Raw genomic sequence first — 19,089 nt, forward strand, 5'->3', positions numbered from 1 at the left:
CGTGGCGCGACAGGAGACACTGGGGCCGCGCGCGACAGGAGACACCGGAGCCGCGCATGGCACGACAGAAGGCACCGGGGCCTCGCGAGGCGCGGCAGAGCCCACCGGAGGTGGTGCCGGTGTACCAGGAAAACCTGCAGGGAAAGGACAGATAGACAAAGGTGGCTGAACCACCGGGTCAGACGAAACACAAGGACTCCAACTCGGGGTCAGGTGAAGGTGTAGAGGAGGTAGAGTAGGGGATATCCGACTCGTCGAACACAACGTGTCGGGAGATAAGGACCTAGCGAGAGTAGAGGTCAAAGCATCGGTACCCCTTGTGGTCAGTGGAGTAACCAAGAAACACACAACGAGTCGAGCGGGGTGTCAACTTGTGAGCAGCAGTGGCGGAGATGTTAGGATAACAGGCACACCCGAAGACACGAAGGTGGTCGTAGCTGAGAGGGGTACCGAAAAGAGCGTGGTGAGGAGTGAGAGCAGGAGAAGCTGTGGAAGGAAGGTGGTTGAGTAAGTAGGTGGCGGTGTGGAGACTCTCAGCTCAGAAGCGGGGAGATAGAGAGGCCTGGATCAGAAGGGTGCGCATGACGTTGTTCGTCATGCGAATCATCCGCTCAGCCTTGCCGTTCTGAGGAGAGGTATACGGACAAGACATGCGCAGCTGAACACCCCGAGAGAGGTGGTGTTGTCGAACTCATGCCTGTTGTCACATTAGACGGCCTTAATGGTGAGGCCGAACTGAGTGGAAACCCAAGCAAAGAAGTAGAGGAGGGTGGAAAAGGTCTCAGACTTGGCGCATAAAGGAAAAGTCCAAGAGTAATGAGAGAAATCATCAACCACCACCAGATAGTATTTATAACCAGAAATGCTAAGTACAGGAGAAGTCCACAGGTCACAATGAACTAGATCAAAGGCATGTGTCGCATGCGAAGAAGAAGAAAAAGAAAGTCTAACATGACGACCAAGCGACACACATGACAAAGGTACTCAGCAGGAGCCCTAGTACAAGAAACATCAGTACTATGACTAGGCCGAGCCAAAACATCGCGACCGGGGTGACCAAGCCGGCGGTGCCAGGTGGTGGAAGACGGCGTTGTGGCAAAAGCAGCAGACGAAGAGAAAGTCGAAGGCGAAGTAGCGGAAGCAGGAAGACGAAGGGTGTAAAGGGGCCCCGAGCTGTCACATCGGAGGAGCGGACGCCGGGAAGCCGAATTCTTCACAGTAAGACCAGAGAAATCAAATTCGATGGAACAAGAATTGTTAGAAGTAAACTGGCGAATGGAAAGAAGGTTATGAATCATCTGAGGAGTAACAAGAACATTATGAAGGCGGAAAGAATCAGGAACAGAACCCACGGCGGTGACGGGAAGACAGGACCCATCACCCACTATGATGGAAGAATGACAAGAGGGATGTGGGGGTCGGACAGAAGAGAGAATACCGGCGTCTGGAGTGGTGTGGAAGGAGGCACCCGAGTCGGCAATCCACTCAGTGCTGACCGGCAGAGTCAGCCCCATGGTGCTGAAGGACTGCGCCAGTGCGGCCTGGTCCCGCCCCTCAGGCCAGATGGGTGGCTGGCGGGGCTGAACAGGTGGAGTCCAGGACGGCGCGAACAGGGGAGCAGCACCGGTGAATATGGCCGCCGGCTGCTGTGGGCGAGGGCCTCTCCCTGACCCTGGAACGGCCACATCGAGATGCACCCTGACCATGGGTTGCTGAAGGATGGCCTCGGCGTACCTCCAGGGGCAGGGGTAGGAGCGGGAGCGGGGCCCCTACCAGAACTACCACCGGTATCAGCAGCAGCACCTGAAGCAGGTCCACCAGTACCACCACCACCATGTCCCCCCGCCGACGACGTCCAGCATGACCCCCCCGACCCCCGGTCTGTCCGGTGGGAGGAGCACCAAGGAGGGAGGTGGCTGGCGAGGCGAAGGAGGCCGGTGGAGCAGCCACGAGCGCGGTGGAAGAGGACGAGGACGAGCCGGTCGCGGGACCCCTGGTGATCTCCTCGAGAACAAGGTCGTCCCGGACCGGCAGGAAGGAGGGGAAGGGCCTCTGGCGGGTGATCCATGTCCGCAGGTGGTCGTAGGTGTCGTTGAGACCTCGCAGGACATTGAGCACAAGACCCTGTCGGGCACCCGAGGTCGTGAAGAGCATCGGCCATGCCCTTCATCCTCCTGCAGAACTCCCCAAAGGAGAGGTCCCCCTGCTCGAAGGTGCGGAAGGTGACGTCGAGCTGGAGAGTGCAGAATTCGTTGTTGCCGAGGAATTGCCCCTCGAGCGCCAGCCAGGCTTGGTGCGCGGTGCCGCCGTGAGTCCTGACGATGTCCTGCAGATCTAGGGAGATGGTCCCAAAGATCCAGGACAGGGCAATGCTGTCGAGGCGCAGCCACACCACGTCATGCGCCTCGACTGGCGTGTCAAGGAGGACGTGGTCGTTGAGGGCGTAACGGCAGAGGTCGAGGAGGACATGGTCCCGCCAGCGCCTGTAGGAGGAGGACGTAGGGTCGAGGAGGACGGAGACCAGGATCTTGATGTTCTGGATGCCGGTGGCCTGAAGATGGAGCTGGGCGACCATGGGATCGGTCGGGTCGGGCCGGGGTCCAGAACCCGCGGGCGGAGTCTGGTGGGAGGAAGAGGCGGTGTGCTCGACGAAGGGGACGATGGGCTGCTGGCCGGTGAGGAGGATGTAGTGCTCCGCCTCAGCGACCCGGCGAGCGAGAGCATCAGTCGCAGAGCACTCGCGCTCCCAAGCGAGGGCAGCCGCGCGGACCTGCTCCTGAGCCGCCGCGGCCTCGGGCTTGGCGGCGAGGAGGGCCGCGGCGAGAGCAGCGGCGGCCGGAGCAGCTCCGGTGACGAGGGACGGCATCCCGCGGAAGGCGGCGGCGGCGAACGACGCGTCCATGGGGTGCATACCCAGTCCGCGCCAGGGAGGAGGAAGAGCAACGGCCGCGCCCATGGCTGTGGCGGCGTCGGCGGCTGCGCACCCCGCTCCCGCGCCCACTGCGGCGGCGGCGGCGGTGCCCCCCGTGGCTGCGCCCGCGCCCATGGCGGCGGCGGCAGCGGTGGCGGTGGCTGGTGCCCCCATGCCCGCGCCCCCGGGACCCAGGACCGCCGGATTCGCGCCCTGGGCGGCGGAATCGGCGGCGGCAGCGGCGCCTGCCAGGCCCGCGCCCGGATCTGCGCCCAGGACGGGCAGATCCGTCACCTCCAGGGCCGGCGGCGGGTGGGGCGGGTCGAGAATCGGCACCACGCCAGCGAGGGCGGCGGCGGGCGCTCAGGGGGCGGCGGGCCAAGGCGCCGGCGGCCATGCGCACGGAACAGAGGAGGAGGTGGCGCCGGGAGCAGAGGAGAGGGGAGGGAAGGAGGAGAGAGGTGGCGACGGCGGCGGCGGTGGCGGCGGCCGGCGTGCCATGGCGCTGGCGGCGGGTGGGCCCGGCGGCGGGCCTGGTGGCTAGAGGGAGGGAGGGAACGGAGGGAGAGGGAAGAGAAGGCTAGATACTTTCTTGTATTTCTCCAAACTCTATATAGGGTTGGTAATATAGTAGTCATTACATGGGTCTTTGGATGGGCCTAAACTATACACACCAACATTTAGATCATTTTGTATTTTGCATTTTTGCGTTTTTGGAAGGAATCTTTAATATTTGAAGTATTAAATGTAGACTAATCACAAAACTAATTACAGATCTCGTCTGTAAATTATGAGACGAATCTAATGAGCCTAATTAATTCATCATTAGAGCATGTTTACTGTAACATTGCTGAAACAATTTAGTATCTAATCACGTCATAATTAGGCTCATTAGATTCGTCACGCAATTTACAGTCTATTTGTATAATGCGATTTATTTTTTGACTATATTTAATATATTATACAAGCAATTTACAAAAAATTTATATTTTACGTTTTGGATCTAAACAAGACCCTCCTCACGCGACGAGTAATATGTGATCGGGTTCCGCCTCCCTTTGACAGCTTCATTCCCCTGATTTCTCATTCATACGAGTGTCGTTGAGTATCACTCATGTCATGCTGTCCATTTCGACTGTATTAAGTGTCCCCTCTTTTTTTATTGAAAAAAAACCAATTTACTCTCTCAATTATCGTCAAAGTTTAGATAACTACCTAAACTATTTTTTGGTTCAATCTCTCTAAACTATATCAATTAGTCTAATTTAATAAGATTTATCTTTTTTATTTATCCATGCATAAGTGAAATCTTGAGTTAAATTTTTGTAGGATGATTGGGACGTCATAACATATTTTTAGAAAAATACGTTGAAAATCTTTCACCATTATTTTGAGAGGGTACGAAGGGGGGGGGGGTAATGAGTTATGACCATAATGGTCTCCACAATTCAACTTGGCTCTTATACATTTTTAGCTTAAAATTGTATAGTATTAGAACCCGATCCTTGAATGATCTAAGTCAAATTTCAAGACCTTTTTACCACCCCTGTATGATATCTAATAATACATTAACCCTTCTGATAGAAAATTATAAAAACAAATGATATAGTTTAGGGGCTAAATTAAACTAAGAGACATTTAAAGAGGTTATCTAAATTTTGACCATACTTGAGGGAGTAATTTAGACTTTTTGTTTTTTTTTCTTCTAAACATCAAAGTAAGAAAGTGACCTTTTAACACGTGCAATGGTATGCACACAAGTTCTTTGATTTATTCAGTCAATGACATGTCATTTTGATTATCAACTAACTTTTTTGTTTAGAAGAATGGATAATACTCGTTGAGGGAAGAACAGGAAAAGTTTCTGGGAAAAGGATTCAGGGGACTTCTCTGACAAATACTCCTATTAATCAGGGTCCAAACACGGAAAAGTTCAATAAACCTCCTCTACCCTGCTTTGCCTTTCTTCCTCCGCCCCCAAAACTCTGCTTCTCGATTTCAAAAAAAAAAAAAACTCTGCTTCTCGGCAGCAATGCCGGAGCCTCTATCCTCTACGGCGGCGAGCGGGGGCGGCGGTCGCCTTAGGAACGCCTTCGGCGGAGTGCTGTGCGCCTTCACCCTCCTCCTCATCGGCGTCATCGCATTTTCGATCCGCCTCTTCTCAGTAAGATCGACCCGAACCGCACAGTTTAGATCCTATTGGGAATTTAATCAGGGTTTTGCCAGACCCCATGCCGTCTCACCCGTGCGTTGATGTGCCCCAGGTGATCAAGTACGAGAGCGTTATCCACGAGTTCGATCCCTACTTCAACTACCGCGTCACTCAGGTTGCTTTCCGCTGGCGCTACCGTGTCTTTTCACTTATGGAGCTGGCTCAGGGCGCAATGTTATTGTTCTCTAGAACGAGTTTTGGTGTTAGGACTAAGGAGTTTTGGGAAAATTTCGGTTGTAGGATAGTTGATAGAAATACCGCTTCGGTCTAAGGTGACATGTGGATCTACTGAATGATCAAAACGTAGGGAATAATAGATGGCTGATATTTTTATCCTGATGTACATTTGCTGTTTGGATTTGTGCACAAGTGTGTCTCAGTGTTTCAAAAGCACCTGTGCGGCTGTGCCACTTATAGTTTTATTCATTGTATTTCTCCCCTTGTTTCAGTTTTTGTCAAAGAATGGAATCTATGAATTCTGGAACTGGTTTGATGACCGAACATGGTACAATTTCCAATAACACTTGAATCTATATTTTTTTAGTATTTGTATGCTCACTGTTATTTGCATTTAGGTATCCTCTGGGGCGTGTTATTGGCGGCACTGTCTATCCTGGTTTGACACTAACTGCTGGCACAATGTGGTGGTATGTAAAATATTGAACACTTGCACTGCTACTGAATACTATTAGAGGAATGCATTGTTGGATACATTTAGACTCCAGTTAGCATGAATCAATTGTTTGGTTGTTATAGGTTGCTAAACTCCCTTAACATCCCATTGTCGGTGGAGACCGTCTGTGTGTTCACCGCTCCAATCTTCTCAGCCAATGCTTCCTGGGCAACTTACCTTTTAACCAAGGTTGTTTTCTTAGTATTTAATTCCCATGCTCTTACACTGGATTACTGAAGAAGTACTTTAGTAATCACACTATTTTCTCTCCAGGAAGCAAAGGGCTCAGGGGCTGGTTTGATGGCAGCAGCTATCCTAGCTATGGTAACAGTTAAATTGGCGATGTATTTGGTCTGATAAATACAAGATCCTTTATATGTTTACTTGATTTTTATATTTATTCTGCTCTTCCATTCTTTTGTGGGTGCATCAAGAAAGAGGCAATTAGATAAAGATATTTTAGCTTTGTGGATGTTGTTTGAGAGGGTGCCACAAAAGCTAAAAGGCAAATTCTATAGGACAGCAATTCGTCCGGCGATGTTATACGGTGCTGAATGTTGGCCTACAAAAAGGCGACATGTCCAGCAACTGAGTGTAGCAGAGATGCAGATGTTGCGGTGGTTTTGCGGGCACACAAGGAGGGATAGAGTTCGGAACGAAGTTATTCGGGATAGGGTCGGGGTGGCACCAATTGAGGAGAAACTTATCCAGCATCGGCTGAGATGGTTTGGACATGTCCAACGAAGGCCTTCTGAGGCGCCGGTGCGTAATGGGGTTCTTGAGCGGGTCGATAATGTAAAGAGGGGTAGAGGTAGACCTAAACTGACGTGGGATGAGTCGGTTAAGAGAGACCTTAAGGATTGGAATATCTCTAAAAAGATAGCTTTGGATAGGAGCGCTTGGAGACTAGCTATCAATGTGCCTGAACTTTGAACTTATTTCTTTCGGGTTTCATCTCTAGCCTACCCCAACTTGCTTGGGAAAAAAGACTATGTTGTTGTTGTTGTTGTTGTGGATGTTGTTTGAATCTTTGAGTGTGACAATGGAAGTGCTTATGTTTTTCCCAACCATTCTGATCTGAACAACCCATTTTAATTTCGAGTCCTTGTTTGCTTATTCTCAATATTATACGAGATAAATGTTTTGTGGCTATATTTGGAACTTCACTGAAGAAAAAAGAGCTCTATCGAACCACTTCTGAGCTAGTATGTCCGAAACTTTCAAAGGAGCTGCTTTGGTCTTTGATTTTTCCCATTCATCAAAGTAGCCTTGCCTATCACTGACAAGTAGATCTATTCCTGGCATGTGAAAGACATGAAAGCTCACTGTTTAAATCAGAAGAACCAAAATGGTGAAATGGGACCATGAAGGAAAGCTCACTTCTGAACTTCATTCACTGATGATGGCTGAAAACCTGTTGTTGAGAATCATGTCATGATTTGGTGTCCTTTTCTTTGTGTGGAATTTTTGTTTCCCTCATTTAATTACAATGTTTAGGATCAACCTTTTTCATATGAATATAAAAAGACAAGCCTTCCCAATAGATTTGCACCAGATGTTTAACAGTATACCATTGGCCTTTAAATATCACTTAATAAATAACCTAATTATCACTCCTCACCAATATGCAGGTCCCATCATACATCTCAAGATCTGTTGCTGGCAGCTACGATAATGAAGCTGTAGCTATATTTGCTTTAATATTCACGTTTTATCTATATGTAAAGGTGAGCTGTCTTAAAGTTCTCACTTCTGTTCTTTTGTTCTCTTTTTCTTTCTGAAAGTATCTCTTTGTTACTTTAAACATGATTTGATATGATCTTGCAGACACTAAACACCGGATCACTCTTTTATGCGACACTTAATGCTCTCTCATACTTCTACATGGTAAGCAATTTTTTCTAATTATAGTAACTATTATAGATCATGTATCCAAATTATGCTACTGTATTTTTTCCCCTTTCAGGTCTGTTCTTGGGGAGGCTACACTTTCATCATCAATCTTATCCCAATGCATGTTCTTTTGTGTATTGTAACTGGTCGTTACTCTTCACGACTTTATATTGCTTATGCTCCCCTCGTAAGTCTGCAGGTCTAGTGTCATACCAATCTTTATATACAAATGAGTAGAAGATTTTTCATAACTATAAACACCATGCAGGTTGTGCTTGGCACACTTCTAGCAGCATTGGTACCTGTTGTTGGTTTTAATGCAGTAATGACATCAGAGCACTTTGCATCATTTCTGGTATGTCCACTACGTTTGTACTGGACATGCTCCTTTCTTTCCTAATTTTCCCATCTCACTAAAATCTTGGCTGCAAGCTAATGCCCATCCCCCTCTCCTTTCTGTTTATTTTGAATGCAGGTGTTTATAATCCTCCATGTGGTTGCTCTGGTTTATTACATAAAAGGGCTTTTAACTCCTCGGCTGTTCAAAGTGGCCATGACATTTGTTGTAACAGTTGGTTTGTAAGTTTCTGACATTGGAACTAGTTGAAATTCATAATAAATTTGTACATTTTAATGGTTCATAATTTTGAGCAAAGAATGAGCTGTTCCTCAGAAGTAAAAAATGAAGCAGCTGTTCATGATGTAGGTCGCTGAATTGCTAACTATCCACTTGCACAGCTAACAGCAAGAATCCTGCAGGGCCGTTTGTTTTGCTGTTGCAGCAATTCTCATTGCATTGGTGGCATCTAGCCCAACAAAAGGTTGGAGTGGTCGCAGTTTGAGTCTACTTGACCCGTAAGTCTCATCACAATGTGATTTGTAGTTGAATTGTTGAGCTCTCTTTGTTCTGTTGCTATGTAAGATCTCAGGATTGGTCTTTACGAGCACATAACTTTCTAAAACTTGATTATTTAAGTTACTAAGGAGGTTAACTAATGCTACCTTTAAGTTTAAGATTTCCCCTTTGGTACATAAAGCGCAATGTATTTACAGTTGTACATGTTTGAGACAACTTGAGTTTTCTGCCTGATGATCTCTGAACATAATCTCCTGTCATAATGAAGTAGCCAAATCAACACGTGGCTTAGCTTAATTTATTTGCAAATTACGAGAAATATAGTTAAATCTGATACTATAAGAGTATATTTGTTGACAAATTTCAGTAAGCTTCAGCTTAAACACCTGGAAACGGGAGTGCACTATGTTGATTACAACAACAACAACAACATAGCCTTTTGTCCCAAGCGAGTTGGGGTAGGCTAGAGATGAAACCCAAAAGACACAAAGGTCACGGTTCAGGCACGATCCAAAGCTACCTCCTCAGAGATATCCCAATCTTTAAGGTCTCTCTTAACCGACTCGTCCTAAGTCAGTTTAGGTCTACCTCTACCCCTCTTTACCTTATCGACACGCTTTAGCACCCCACTACGCACCGACGCCTCCGGAGGCCTCCGTTGGACATGTCCAAACCATCTCAACCGATGTTGGGTAAGTTTCTCCTCAATTGGTGCCACCCCTACCATTTCCCGAATAACTTCGTTCCGGACTCTATCCCTCCTTGTGTGCCCGCAAAACCACCGCAACATCCGCATCTCTGCTACACTCAGTTGCTGGACATGTCACCTTTTTGTAGGCCAACATTCAGCACCATATTATCCTGAAAATTATGTTTGCCTCTGTTTATTTTTTTTTGAAAATTGGCCTCTGTTTAATTTCCTCTTTGATCTCCTTGTGGACCTCTGTGTGTGTGCGTGTGTGTATTTTCCTTCGCTGCTGTTGAACTTGTCATCAACTTTCATTATACAATCAATGCATGGTTCTCCTTTTCTGTATAAGTTGACACCTCGACCGTTTGCCCTTTATTATTTATTTTTTCTTCTGACAGAACCTATGCAAGCAAGTACATCCCTATTATTGCTAGTGTGAGCGAACACCAACCACCAACCTGGCCTTCTTATTTTATGGATATCAATGTGCTAGCCTTCTTAATTCCTGCTGGGATCATAGTAAGTATTCCATTTCTTTTAGTTGAACTAGTAGTTTAGTATTACCATGGTTTTGACTTCTGACTGATTGGTGTCAACTCAATTTTGCAGTCATGCTTCTTACCATTATCTGATGCAAGCTCATTTTTGGTCTTGTACTTGGTAACTTCAGTGTATTTCTCTGGAGTAATGGTAAGCTTTTAGTATGAACTTTTGCAGTCAGCAGTACTCTGCTGGTTTATGTATTAAAATCCTGATATTACTGCAATGGCAGGTCCGACTTATGCTCGTCCTTGCTCCCGCTGCATGCATTTTGTCTGGGATTGCTCTATCTGAAGCTTTTGGTGTCCTTACAAGATCGATGAAATTTCAGCGTCCAATATCAGATGATGGCTCTTCTACAGTATGTTTTTTTTCCATGTTTTTGTTTTCGAGTAAAGTGCACCAACGGTCCTTGAACTTGTCCAGGGGTGTCATCTAGGTCCCTAAACTATTAATTGCCATTTTGGGTCCCCAAACTTGCCTAGCGTGTCATTCAAGGTCCAAACCAGCCTGATTAGTGTTAATTTTTTTATTTGGCGTCAAGAAAGTGTTGATCCTCCCCGCACAGTCGTTGCTCGATTCAGATGAGAGAAAAGTAAATGAGAGGCAAGGAGAGATGGGTCGTTGCCATGTGGGTTTAGCTAGGATGCCACGTGGGCAGTAAACAGTAATTAGCTAAATTTGGACCTCAAGTGACACACCTAGCAAGTTTAGGGATATGAAACTACAAATTAACTGTTCGGGGACCTAGGTGGCATGCACAAACAAGTTTGGGACTGCTGATGCACTTTACTCCCTTTTCTATCCATTATGTTGAATTATTCACTTACACATGAGATTCTGTCAAATTCAAGGCACATGATGGTAGTTTTGATACTCCTGCCAACTCAGAACCTGTTTCAAAGGAAAAGCCATCCAAGAAAAATCGGAAGAAAAACAAAGGCTCAGAGGGAAGTCCTCCTGTTAATCCTAGAACAGAAGAAAAACTTTTAGTGCTGCCTTGTGGACCATCTGCCGTGGGTATAATGTTGCTCATCATACTTTCTGGGTTTTATGTGGTAAGGAAACTGTTCCTTCCCAAAACGACATTCTCCCTAGATTAGATGAAGATTGCTAGTAATGATGCATTGGTTTGCAGGTCCATTGTGTGTGGGCTGCTGCAGAAGCATACTCGGCACCCTCAATTGTGCTGACATCTCGTTCACATGATGGGTTGCATGTTTTTGATGATTTCCGTGAAGCTTATGGATGGCTGCGCCATAACACAGATGTAGATGATAAGGTACACCTTATTGCTTCTTATTATTACTACACTACCTGTGTTTGATCTGACAGGAAGATGGAGCTGATTATGCAGGTTGCATCTTGGTGGGACTATGGTTACCAGACAACTGCAATGGCCAACAGAACTGTTATTGTAGACAACAATACATGGAATAACACACACATAGCAACAGTTGGGACAGCAATGGCATCTCCAGAAAAAGCAGCATGGGAGATCCTAAATTCCTTAGATGTCAAATATGTGTTTGTTGTCTTTGGAGGTTGATACATTTTTGGCTTCTAGAAACAAACAATTGCCTTAAACAAGTGCTGGCATACTCTCTAGTCCCTAACACCTGGCAATTCTTTTCAGGGCTTATTGGCTACTCAAGTGATGATATCAATAAGTTCCTCTGGATGGTCCGAATAGGTGGTGGTGTATTCCCTCACATAAAGGAAGCAGATTACCTTGTAAGATGCGGACTTGCCTTTTGCAATTCCTTGCAAATATCTTTCAATTGTCCTGTGCTCATCAAGTAGAAGCTTCATATTTTTTGAATTTTCTTGTGTAATTGCGTCATATTTCAGAGGGATGGCAACTATCGTGTTGATGCTCATGGCACCCCAACGATGCTGAATTCCCTCATGTACAAGCTTTGTTATTACAGGTCTGTGACACATAGAAGTTATTATACTGTGCTAAATTGACACAATTTTTGATAAATGTTTATCTTTGTTTTCCTTTGCACATAGATTTGTTGAAACTGATGGCAAGGGCTTTGATAGAGTGAGAAGATATGAAATAGGGAAGAAGCACTTTAAGCTGACCCATTTCGAGGAGGTGGAGTGCTTTTCTTTTCTCCAATTTGGATGTGAAAATTTCCTTACTGCTTGAATAGTGCATTCAATGTGTTCACATGCTGCTGGACGCAGGTTTTCACTACCCACCATTGGATGGTTCGGATTTACAAACTGAAACCTCAAAAGAACAGAGTCAGAGGGAAACTGAAACTAAAATCTGTAAGCCAGAAAGCAAAATTTGCTTAGATACAACCATATTGAAACTTCTGCATTTTAAACATCTTTCCACTTCGTTTCTTTACTGCAGAGTTCAAAAACAAGTTCTAGGCACAAAACCAGTGGAAAGAAGCGTCCATGGTAATAGAGATCAGAAAGGCGGGGTGCTGGACAGCTGGAGTCGTCAAGATACAGTCGCAGCTTGCTCAAGGTGTCCAAACCCGAGAAAACCACGAACTCACGAAAAAAAGGAATTAGACTAGAAAAATCAGCATTGGTTCTTGATTATTGTCATGGAGCACAGTATTGGGATACTCTCATAGTTTCTTGCCATTCCACCCTCCCAATTAGGGGTGGTAATGGGCCATGGCCATAATGCTCCCTTCACAATTCTATTTGGCTCTTTATTTTTTTAGCTCAAAATTGAATAAGATTATGGTCCTATCCTTTTAGGGCCCGACCCTTAGTTTATCTAGCCAAATTATTAAGGCCCTTTACCACCCCTACTCCCAATACGTTTCTCCAGACAGTGGAGGTCTGAAAATTTTGTTTGTGTTCTGGAGTGAGGCTTTTATTATCGTTGAAATGATGACGTTTGTAGGGCTCTGACTGGGTGCCTGCCCATTAGGATTTATTGGATTCCAGTTTATATCAAGTTGACATTAGTGACATGCTGTAGTAAGTTGCTTTACTATTAACAGTTTACAAATATCCATGCAATGCAACAGCATGTTGCTTTACTATTAACAGTTTACAAATATCCATGCAATGCAAACACATTATATACTGTCTCAGTTCTTGTTCTTGGTAGGATCATCAGTTTATTTCTCGTACCGGTTTGGATCTAAGAATTATATTTGCATAGATACTATACTCTTTAGTTTCTGAGTAAGTTGCAAGTACACCGTTATGTTCACTGGATTATTTTGCCAAATCACATTCGAGTGCACAGATCTGGTACTTTACATCTTCATTTGTGAATACTTTTTTTTTGAATAAATCATTTGTGATTACCACTTGTAGAATGAAGCTTAAGCCAAAAGACTGTCACAATATGTAGTTTGGCGCAGCATAGTTATAGAATCTCCCTGCAATTCGGGAAAAAAATCAAACGCGTGCAGCACTAAAAAATCACGGGGACTCGGTTATTTCAACGCGCGGAGACACGTGTCATCATCCAAGGCATCCTTCGTTCCATCCTGACCGTCCACGTATATCTGGAGACTCCTATGCGGCTATGCGTGGCCGTTTCCCCAGCAAACCGTTGAGCTTCTAGAAAGTTCTAGCGCTTTCTAGTCTCCAACTCGAAGTCTTCCTCCCGCTTCCACACCATTCTGGGCCCTCTGCGAACTCCCCCTTCCTGCCTCCTACAATCCATCCCTTCTCTCTCCAAATCCCAGATAGTACTACGCAACAGAAAAACACAAACGCCAACTCGAATCACGGCGAGGAATTCGACGAACACCTCCCGAATCCCCCGTCACCACGGCTTGTTCTAGCCTGTAGAATCTACTGTAGAAGAAGGTAGCGATGAATCCCGACAAATTCACGCACAAGACCAACGAGGCGCTGACCTCGGCGCACGAGGTGGCGCCGGAGGCCGGCCACGCCCAGATCACGCCGCTACACCTGGCCGCGGCGCTGGCCGCGGACCGGTCGGGCGTCCTCCGCCAAGCCATCGCGCACGCGTCCGGGGGAAACGACGCCGCCGCCGCCGACTCCTTCGAGCGCGTCGTGGCCGCCGCACTCAAGAGGCTGCCCACGCAGTCGCCGCTGCCGGATACCGTCCCGGCGTCCCCGGCGCTGGTCAAGGTCATCCGCCGCGCGCAGTCTGCACAGAAGGGGCGCGGGGACTCCCATCTCGCCGTCGACCAGCTGCTCGTCGGTCTCCTCGAGGACCCACAGGTCTCCGACGCGCTCAAGGAGGCCGGCGTTGCCGCGTCGCGGGTGAAGGCGGTGGTCGAGAAGCTCCGCGGCGACAACCGCCGGGTGGAGTCCGCCTCAGGGGATTCCAGCTTCCAGGCGCTCAAGACGTACGGCCGCGACCTGGTCGAGGTGGCGGGCAAGCTCGACCTGGTCATTGGCCGCGACGAGGAGATCCGGCGCGTGGTGCGGATCCTGTCGCGGCGCACGAAGAACAACCCCGTCCTCATCGGCGAGCCCGGCGTGGGCAAGACCGCCGTCGTGGAGGGGCTTGCTCAGCGGATCGTGCGCGGCGATGTCCCCGGCAACCTCCTCGACGTGCGCCTCGTCGCGCTCGACATGGGCGCCCTCGTGGCCGGCGCCAAGTACCGCGGCGAGTTCGAGGAGCGGCTCAAGGCCGTGCTCAAGGAGGTGGAGGAGGCCGAGGGGAAGGTGATCCTGTTCATCGACGAGATACACCTCGTGCTCGGTGCCGGGAGGACGGAAGGGTCCATGGACGCGGCTAACCTGTTCAAGCCAATGCTCGCGAGGGGGCAGCTCAGGTGCATTGGCGCGACGACACTCGAGGAGTACAGGAAGTACGTCGAGAAGGACGCAGCATTCGAGAGGCGGTTCCAGCAGGTGGTTGCCGAGCCCAGCGTTGTCGACACTGTCAGTATCCTGAGAGGCCTCAAGGAGAAGTACGAGGGTCACCATGGTGTCAGGATCCAGGACCGTGCGCTCGTGGTTGCCGCCCAGCTCTCGTCGAGGTACATCATGGGTAAGTAATCAGTTTTGATTCTCCTGGTATTTCTCGAATAAAATGTCGATATGTTGCAATTTTGTGGTTTTGTTACCGAACTGGGTTTGATTATTTTCTTGTTTTGCATGTATAGGTCGCCATCTGCCTGACAAAGCTATCGATTTGGTTGATGGGGCCTGTGCAAATGTGAGGGTGCAGCTCGACAGCCAACCGGAGGTGATTGACAACCTTGAGAGGAAAAGGATTCAACTCGAGGTCGAGCTCCACGCGCTCGAGAAGGAGAAGGACAATGCCAGCAAAGCTCGGGTAGTTGAGGTGGATGACTTGGCGATCTTGATTTCTCTTTTGCTGTAGCACACATGTTTTTCTCTGTTCAGTTCTGAATGTCTGACGATGTGCAAACCTCGTTTCAGGTGAGGAAAGAATTGGACGATTTGAGGGACAAGTTGCAGCCGCTGCAGATGAAGTACCACAAGGAGAAAGAGAGGATAGATGAGATCAGGAAGCTGAAGCAGCGTCGCGAAGACATGTTGTTCAGCCTCCAGGAGGCTGAACGTCGGATGGACTTGGCCCGTGTGGCAGACATCAAATACGGTTCTCTCCAGGAGGTAGATGCTGCCATTGCCAAGCTGGAAGGTGAGACTGGAGAAAACCTGATGCTAACTGAGACTGTCGGCCCGGAACAGATTGCTGAGGTACGCTTGTTAGAGGTGAAACTTGTAGCATTTCCTTCCAGTTCCAGTATGTGCATCACTGTAAGCCTGTATTGAAATGCTTTCGTTGTTGTAGGTGGTGAGCCGCTGGACAGGCATTCCAGTGACTAGGCTTGGGCAGAATGAGAAGGAGAGGTTAGTTGGACTAGCTGATAGGCTTCATCAGAGAGTCGTTGGACAGCAAGAAGCCGTTAACGCAGTCGCAGAGGCTGTTCTGAGGTCTAGGGCTGGTCTTGGGCGGTCACAGCAGCCTACAGGCTCGTTCCTCTTCCTCGGTCCGACCGGTGTGGGCAAGACTTAACTTGCCAAGGCTCTTGCTGAACAGCTATTTGATGATGAGAACTTGCTTGTTCGCATTGACATGTCTGAATACATGGAGCAGCATTCAGTTGCCCGGCTAATTGGAGCACCACCTGGGTAAGCATCATATGTGTATTCCTATTCTGATCTTGGGTGCCAATTGCTGGTTAGGATTCTGATGATTGAACCGTGTCTTGATTTGTAGATATGTTGGCCATGAGGAAGGAGGTCAACTGACAGAACAAGTTAGAAGGCGACCCTACAGTGTCATTCTCTTTGATGAAGTTGAGAAAGCACATGTAGCAGTATTCAACACTCTGCTCCAGGTTCTAGATGATGGAAGGCTGACTGATGGTCAAGGCAGGACCGTAGACTTCAGGAACACTGTAATCATCATGACCTCAAACCTTGGTGCTGAGCACCTCCTAACCGGGATGGTGGGCAACAACTCGATGAAGGCCGCTCACGATCTGGTTATGCTGGAGGTACGTGGTGCCATGGCAACTTGTATGGATGCTTTGATTGAGCTGTTGTTATCTTGTATTATGCAGTCTAGTGCTCAAATGAGCTGATTTATTCATCTGCAGGTGAGGAAGCATTTCCGACCCGAGCTTCTGAATCGTCTGGATGATATAGTGATCTTTAACCCCTTATCGCATGAGCAATTGAGGAAGGTTGCTCGGCTGCAGATGAAAGATGTGGCGGCCCGTCTTGCTGAAAGGGGCGTTGCCTTAGCTGTGACTGATGCTGCCTTGGACGTGATCTTGTTGCTCTCTTACGATCCGGTATGTGAAAGCATCATTCGAGCAACAATCTATCGACAGACTACCTTGTCTTCTAGGTTCACATGCCCTGTATTCTGAGTTTCTGACTCGTGTGTCGTGCCCTTTGTGGTTTAACAGGTCTATGGTGCCAGGCCGATCAGGAGATGGATTGGGAAGAGGGTAGTGACCGAGCTGTCCAAGATGTTGATCAAGGAAGAGATAGATGAGAACTCCACGGTGTTCATAGACGCTTCTCCCAACAAGGATGAGCTGACTTACAAGGTCAACATGAACGGAGGACTAGTGAACGTGCAGACAGGGCAGAAGTCTGACATCCTGATCCAGGTTCCTACTGGAGCTATGAACGGCGGGGCAGCACAAGTGGTGAAGAAGATGAGGATTATGCAGGATGACGATGATGCTGATGACATGGAAGAAGAATAGATAGACACAGAGTTTCTTGACGTAGTGATAGACAATTTTGTGCAGCACAAGTGGTGAAGAAGATGAGGATTATGCAGGATGACGACGATGCTGATGACATTGAAGAAGAATAGATAGACACATAGAGCTCCTTGACGTAGTGATAGACAATTTTGTGCAGAATTGTGTGAGGTGAACTGCAGCTTTGGGTTTGTCAAGTGCCAACACCCCTGCATATGGAAGTAAACTGGTATTGAAGATGAAACCGATTTTTGGGCATTAAGGCAAGATTCCGTGATTGTGTTGGTTACCTTTGTTTTGCTCCCAGGTTCAGTGTGCCTATCGATTGGTATCGGGAAAGCATGCAGTTCAAATTGCAACTTCTGCAGATCTTTCTCTAGCATCCCGCCTCGCTGGATCAGATTCTCGCCTCGCTGGATCAGATTCTCGCTGGATCCGTGGTTTCAGATGGCGTCTATACTATTAAAAGTCAGTAGGGAACTTGGGAGATTCAGCAAGCCCAGGAGGATGTGAATCCTCCTGTGACGCGGGCGGCACAGTTTATGCTCCTTAACTACTTAGGTGTTACGAGCAAGTGCATCCCCTCTTGTGGCCGGATTTGGTGGCTGCTGCCGCACAGTACCTGATCAGTCAGAGCTGGGCCGAACTGGTTTTCCAACTCCTAAACGGACAGCCGTTGCTCGGTTCACGATTTTACGTCAGAGGCCTGCAGCTCCGTGCACCTACAGCTACCGTCCTAACGTGACCGGGGCGGTGGATAGAGGCAGCAGCGGCAGAGACGAGAAGTCTATTTTTCTTTCGACAGGCGGCGCGTGGTCGTCAGGAAACTGTTACTCTCGAGAAGACAGGAGGTGTTGACGCATCGGCTGCCAAATGCGGCAACCATGTGCATGTACATCGTATAGTACCTGGCGTCAGGCAGCACGTCCTGGTACCTGAACGATCTCAGCCTGTGGAGGACAAGCGTCTCGATGATGGCGGGATCGCCTTAGTGATCGCAGCAGTCGACGATGACCGCGGCAGCCGGCCGGGCCGTCGTCCTCGCCTCTCTCCTCGTACGCATTGATGTAGTGGATCACCATGAACGGCGGCACCTCGACGCTCTCCCCGACTCCACCTACGACACAAGAACTCCATGCCCATATGCATATGTACTTCAAGGCACGAGCACGACGAAGTAAGAACCTTTACTGTCCGTATACTCTGTACCGGCCCATCGAAGCAGGCGGGCTTGGAGGCTGGCATGTACAGCCCAGCCTACGCACTGTCATGGCCCAGCAGCCCGGCCGCAAGCAAGTTTCATAAAAAAAAATCATCGGTGGGTGTGTTTTTTTTTCTTTTAGAATTGGTGGACATGAATTGAGATTCACAAGTTTGCAGGCAGTGGAATGACGGGTATAGATATCAGTATATGTTAATCTCTTTATGGAGGAGAAGTCGACGCTTCCATAAGCAAGGTAGAATAAACTGCAGGTTAGTTTTTTTGGCTGTCCAAAATGATAGGTAGATCCGGACGAAGATAGTATATTTGTTTATTTTGTTAGAGATAGAGATGGTATATTTAGAGTATTTATTATTCCAAATATGTTCAAAAGAAAGTTTTGGTAAAATATACTGATTACAGAACAAACCGCTCGCTTAAACCTCCAGCCACCGGGAGGAGCTTAGGTTTCTACATAAATTCCATGGATTAACTAATAACTAGCAAATTGCAAAAGCTCATCGTTGCCTCCACCATCACGAAATTGTCATGTTTGTTCTTCTGCTATTAGGTTCAAGACTCCATTATATACACTAGTATGTCAACCCGTGCTCCCGCACGGGCTAATTAGAATAAATATAGAAATAAGATCAACAATTATAATTATCCATCTCACGTCCTTTTCATCTATTAAATATTCTAATACATACTCTAAAATATATATTTTTATTATTTAGTTACAAGGAAAAATCCTTTCTACACTCGCTTGTAACTACTCCCACGTGTATATCTCATGATGTATGATGTATCTGATCCAACGAAGAATATGTATGTGACGTATGTGATCATACTAGACAATATATGATGGTATATACATTGGGTATGTGACTATACATTGAGTATATGGATATAATTATTTTTAATATATAGTAGTAATGTATAATCA

At 47.5% G+C, this 19,089-nt stretch overlaps 3 protein-coding genes across 4 annotated transcripts; all 3 read left to right on the forward strand.

Moving 5' to 3' along the window:
* The first annotated feature begins 4,863 nt into the window (after positions 1-4,863).
* On the forward strand, positions 4,864-12,767 carry LOC120673953 (dolichyl-diphosphooligosaccharide--protein glycosyltransferase subunit STT3A-like). 2 transcript variants are annotated; one of them, XM_039954999.1, is made up of 23 exons: positions 4,864-5,075; positions 5,176-5,238; positions 5,573-5,628; positions 5,699-5,770; positions 5,880-5,985; positions 6,070-6,120; positions 7,428-7,523; positions 7,624-7,683; positions 7,763-7,888; positions 7,958-8,044; positions 8,165-8,268; positions 8,449-8,544; positions 9,635-9,755; positions 9,846-9,926; positions 10,009-10,137; positions 10,631-10,834; positions 10,915-11,058; positions 11,134-11,320; positions 11,413-11,510; positions 11,628-11,707; positions 11,793-11,880; positions 11,973-12,059; positions 12,148-12,767. In XM_039954999.1, exons 1-23 carry the CDS (start codon positions 4,944-4,946, stop codon positions 12,199-12,201), a joined length of 2,322 nt encoding a protein of 773 aa, XP_039810933.1. In that variant the 5' UTR covers positions 4,864-4,943; the 3' UTR covers positions 12,202-12,767. The 2 variants fall into 2 exon arrangements, with proteins under 2 accessions (XP_039810933.1, XP_039810934.1); XM_039955000.1 differs by having other exon boundaries at positions 4,865-5,075; positions 7,763-7,876.
* A 420-nt stretch (positions 12,768-13,187) lies between these two features.
* Positions 13,188-17,226, forward strand: LOC120673954 (chaperone protein ClpB1-like). Its single transcript, XM_039955001.1, has 7 exons — positions 13,188-14,739; positions 14,855-15,036; positions 15,135-15,416; positions 15,511-15,851; positions 15,940-16,219; positions 16,322-16,519; positions 16,637-17,226. The coding sequence occupies exons 1-4, from the start codon at positions 13,587-13,589 to the stop codon at positions 15,733-15,735; spliced, it is 1,842 nt and encodes a 613-aa protein (XP_039810935.1). The 5' UTR covers positions 13,188-13,586; the 3' UTR covers positions 15,736-15,851; positions 15,940-16,219; positions 16,322-16,519; positions 16,637-17,226.
* On the forward strand, positions 15,796-16,942 carry LOC120674969 (chaperone protein ClpB1-like). Its single transcript, XM_039956062.1, has 4 exons — positions 15,796-15,851; positions 15,940-16,219; positions 16,322-16,519; positions 16,637-16,942. The coding sequence occupies exons 1-4, from the start codon at positions 15,796-15,798 to the stop codon at positions 16,940-16,942; spliced, it is 840 nt and encodes a 279-aa protein (XP_039811996.1).
* Positions 17,227-19,089: the final 1,863 nt, after the last annotated feature.

The sequence above is a fragment of the Panicum virgatum genome, chromosome 5N, assembly GCF_016808335.1.
Source record: "Panicum virgatum strain AP13 chromosome 5N, P.virgatum_v5, whole genome shotgun sequence".
In the NCBI taxonomy this organism is placed as follows: Eukaryota; Viridiplantae; Streptophyta; class Magnoliopsida; order Poales; family Poaceae; genus Panicum; species Panicum virgatum.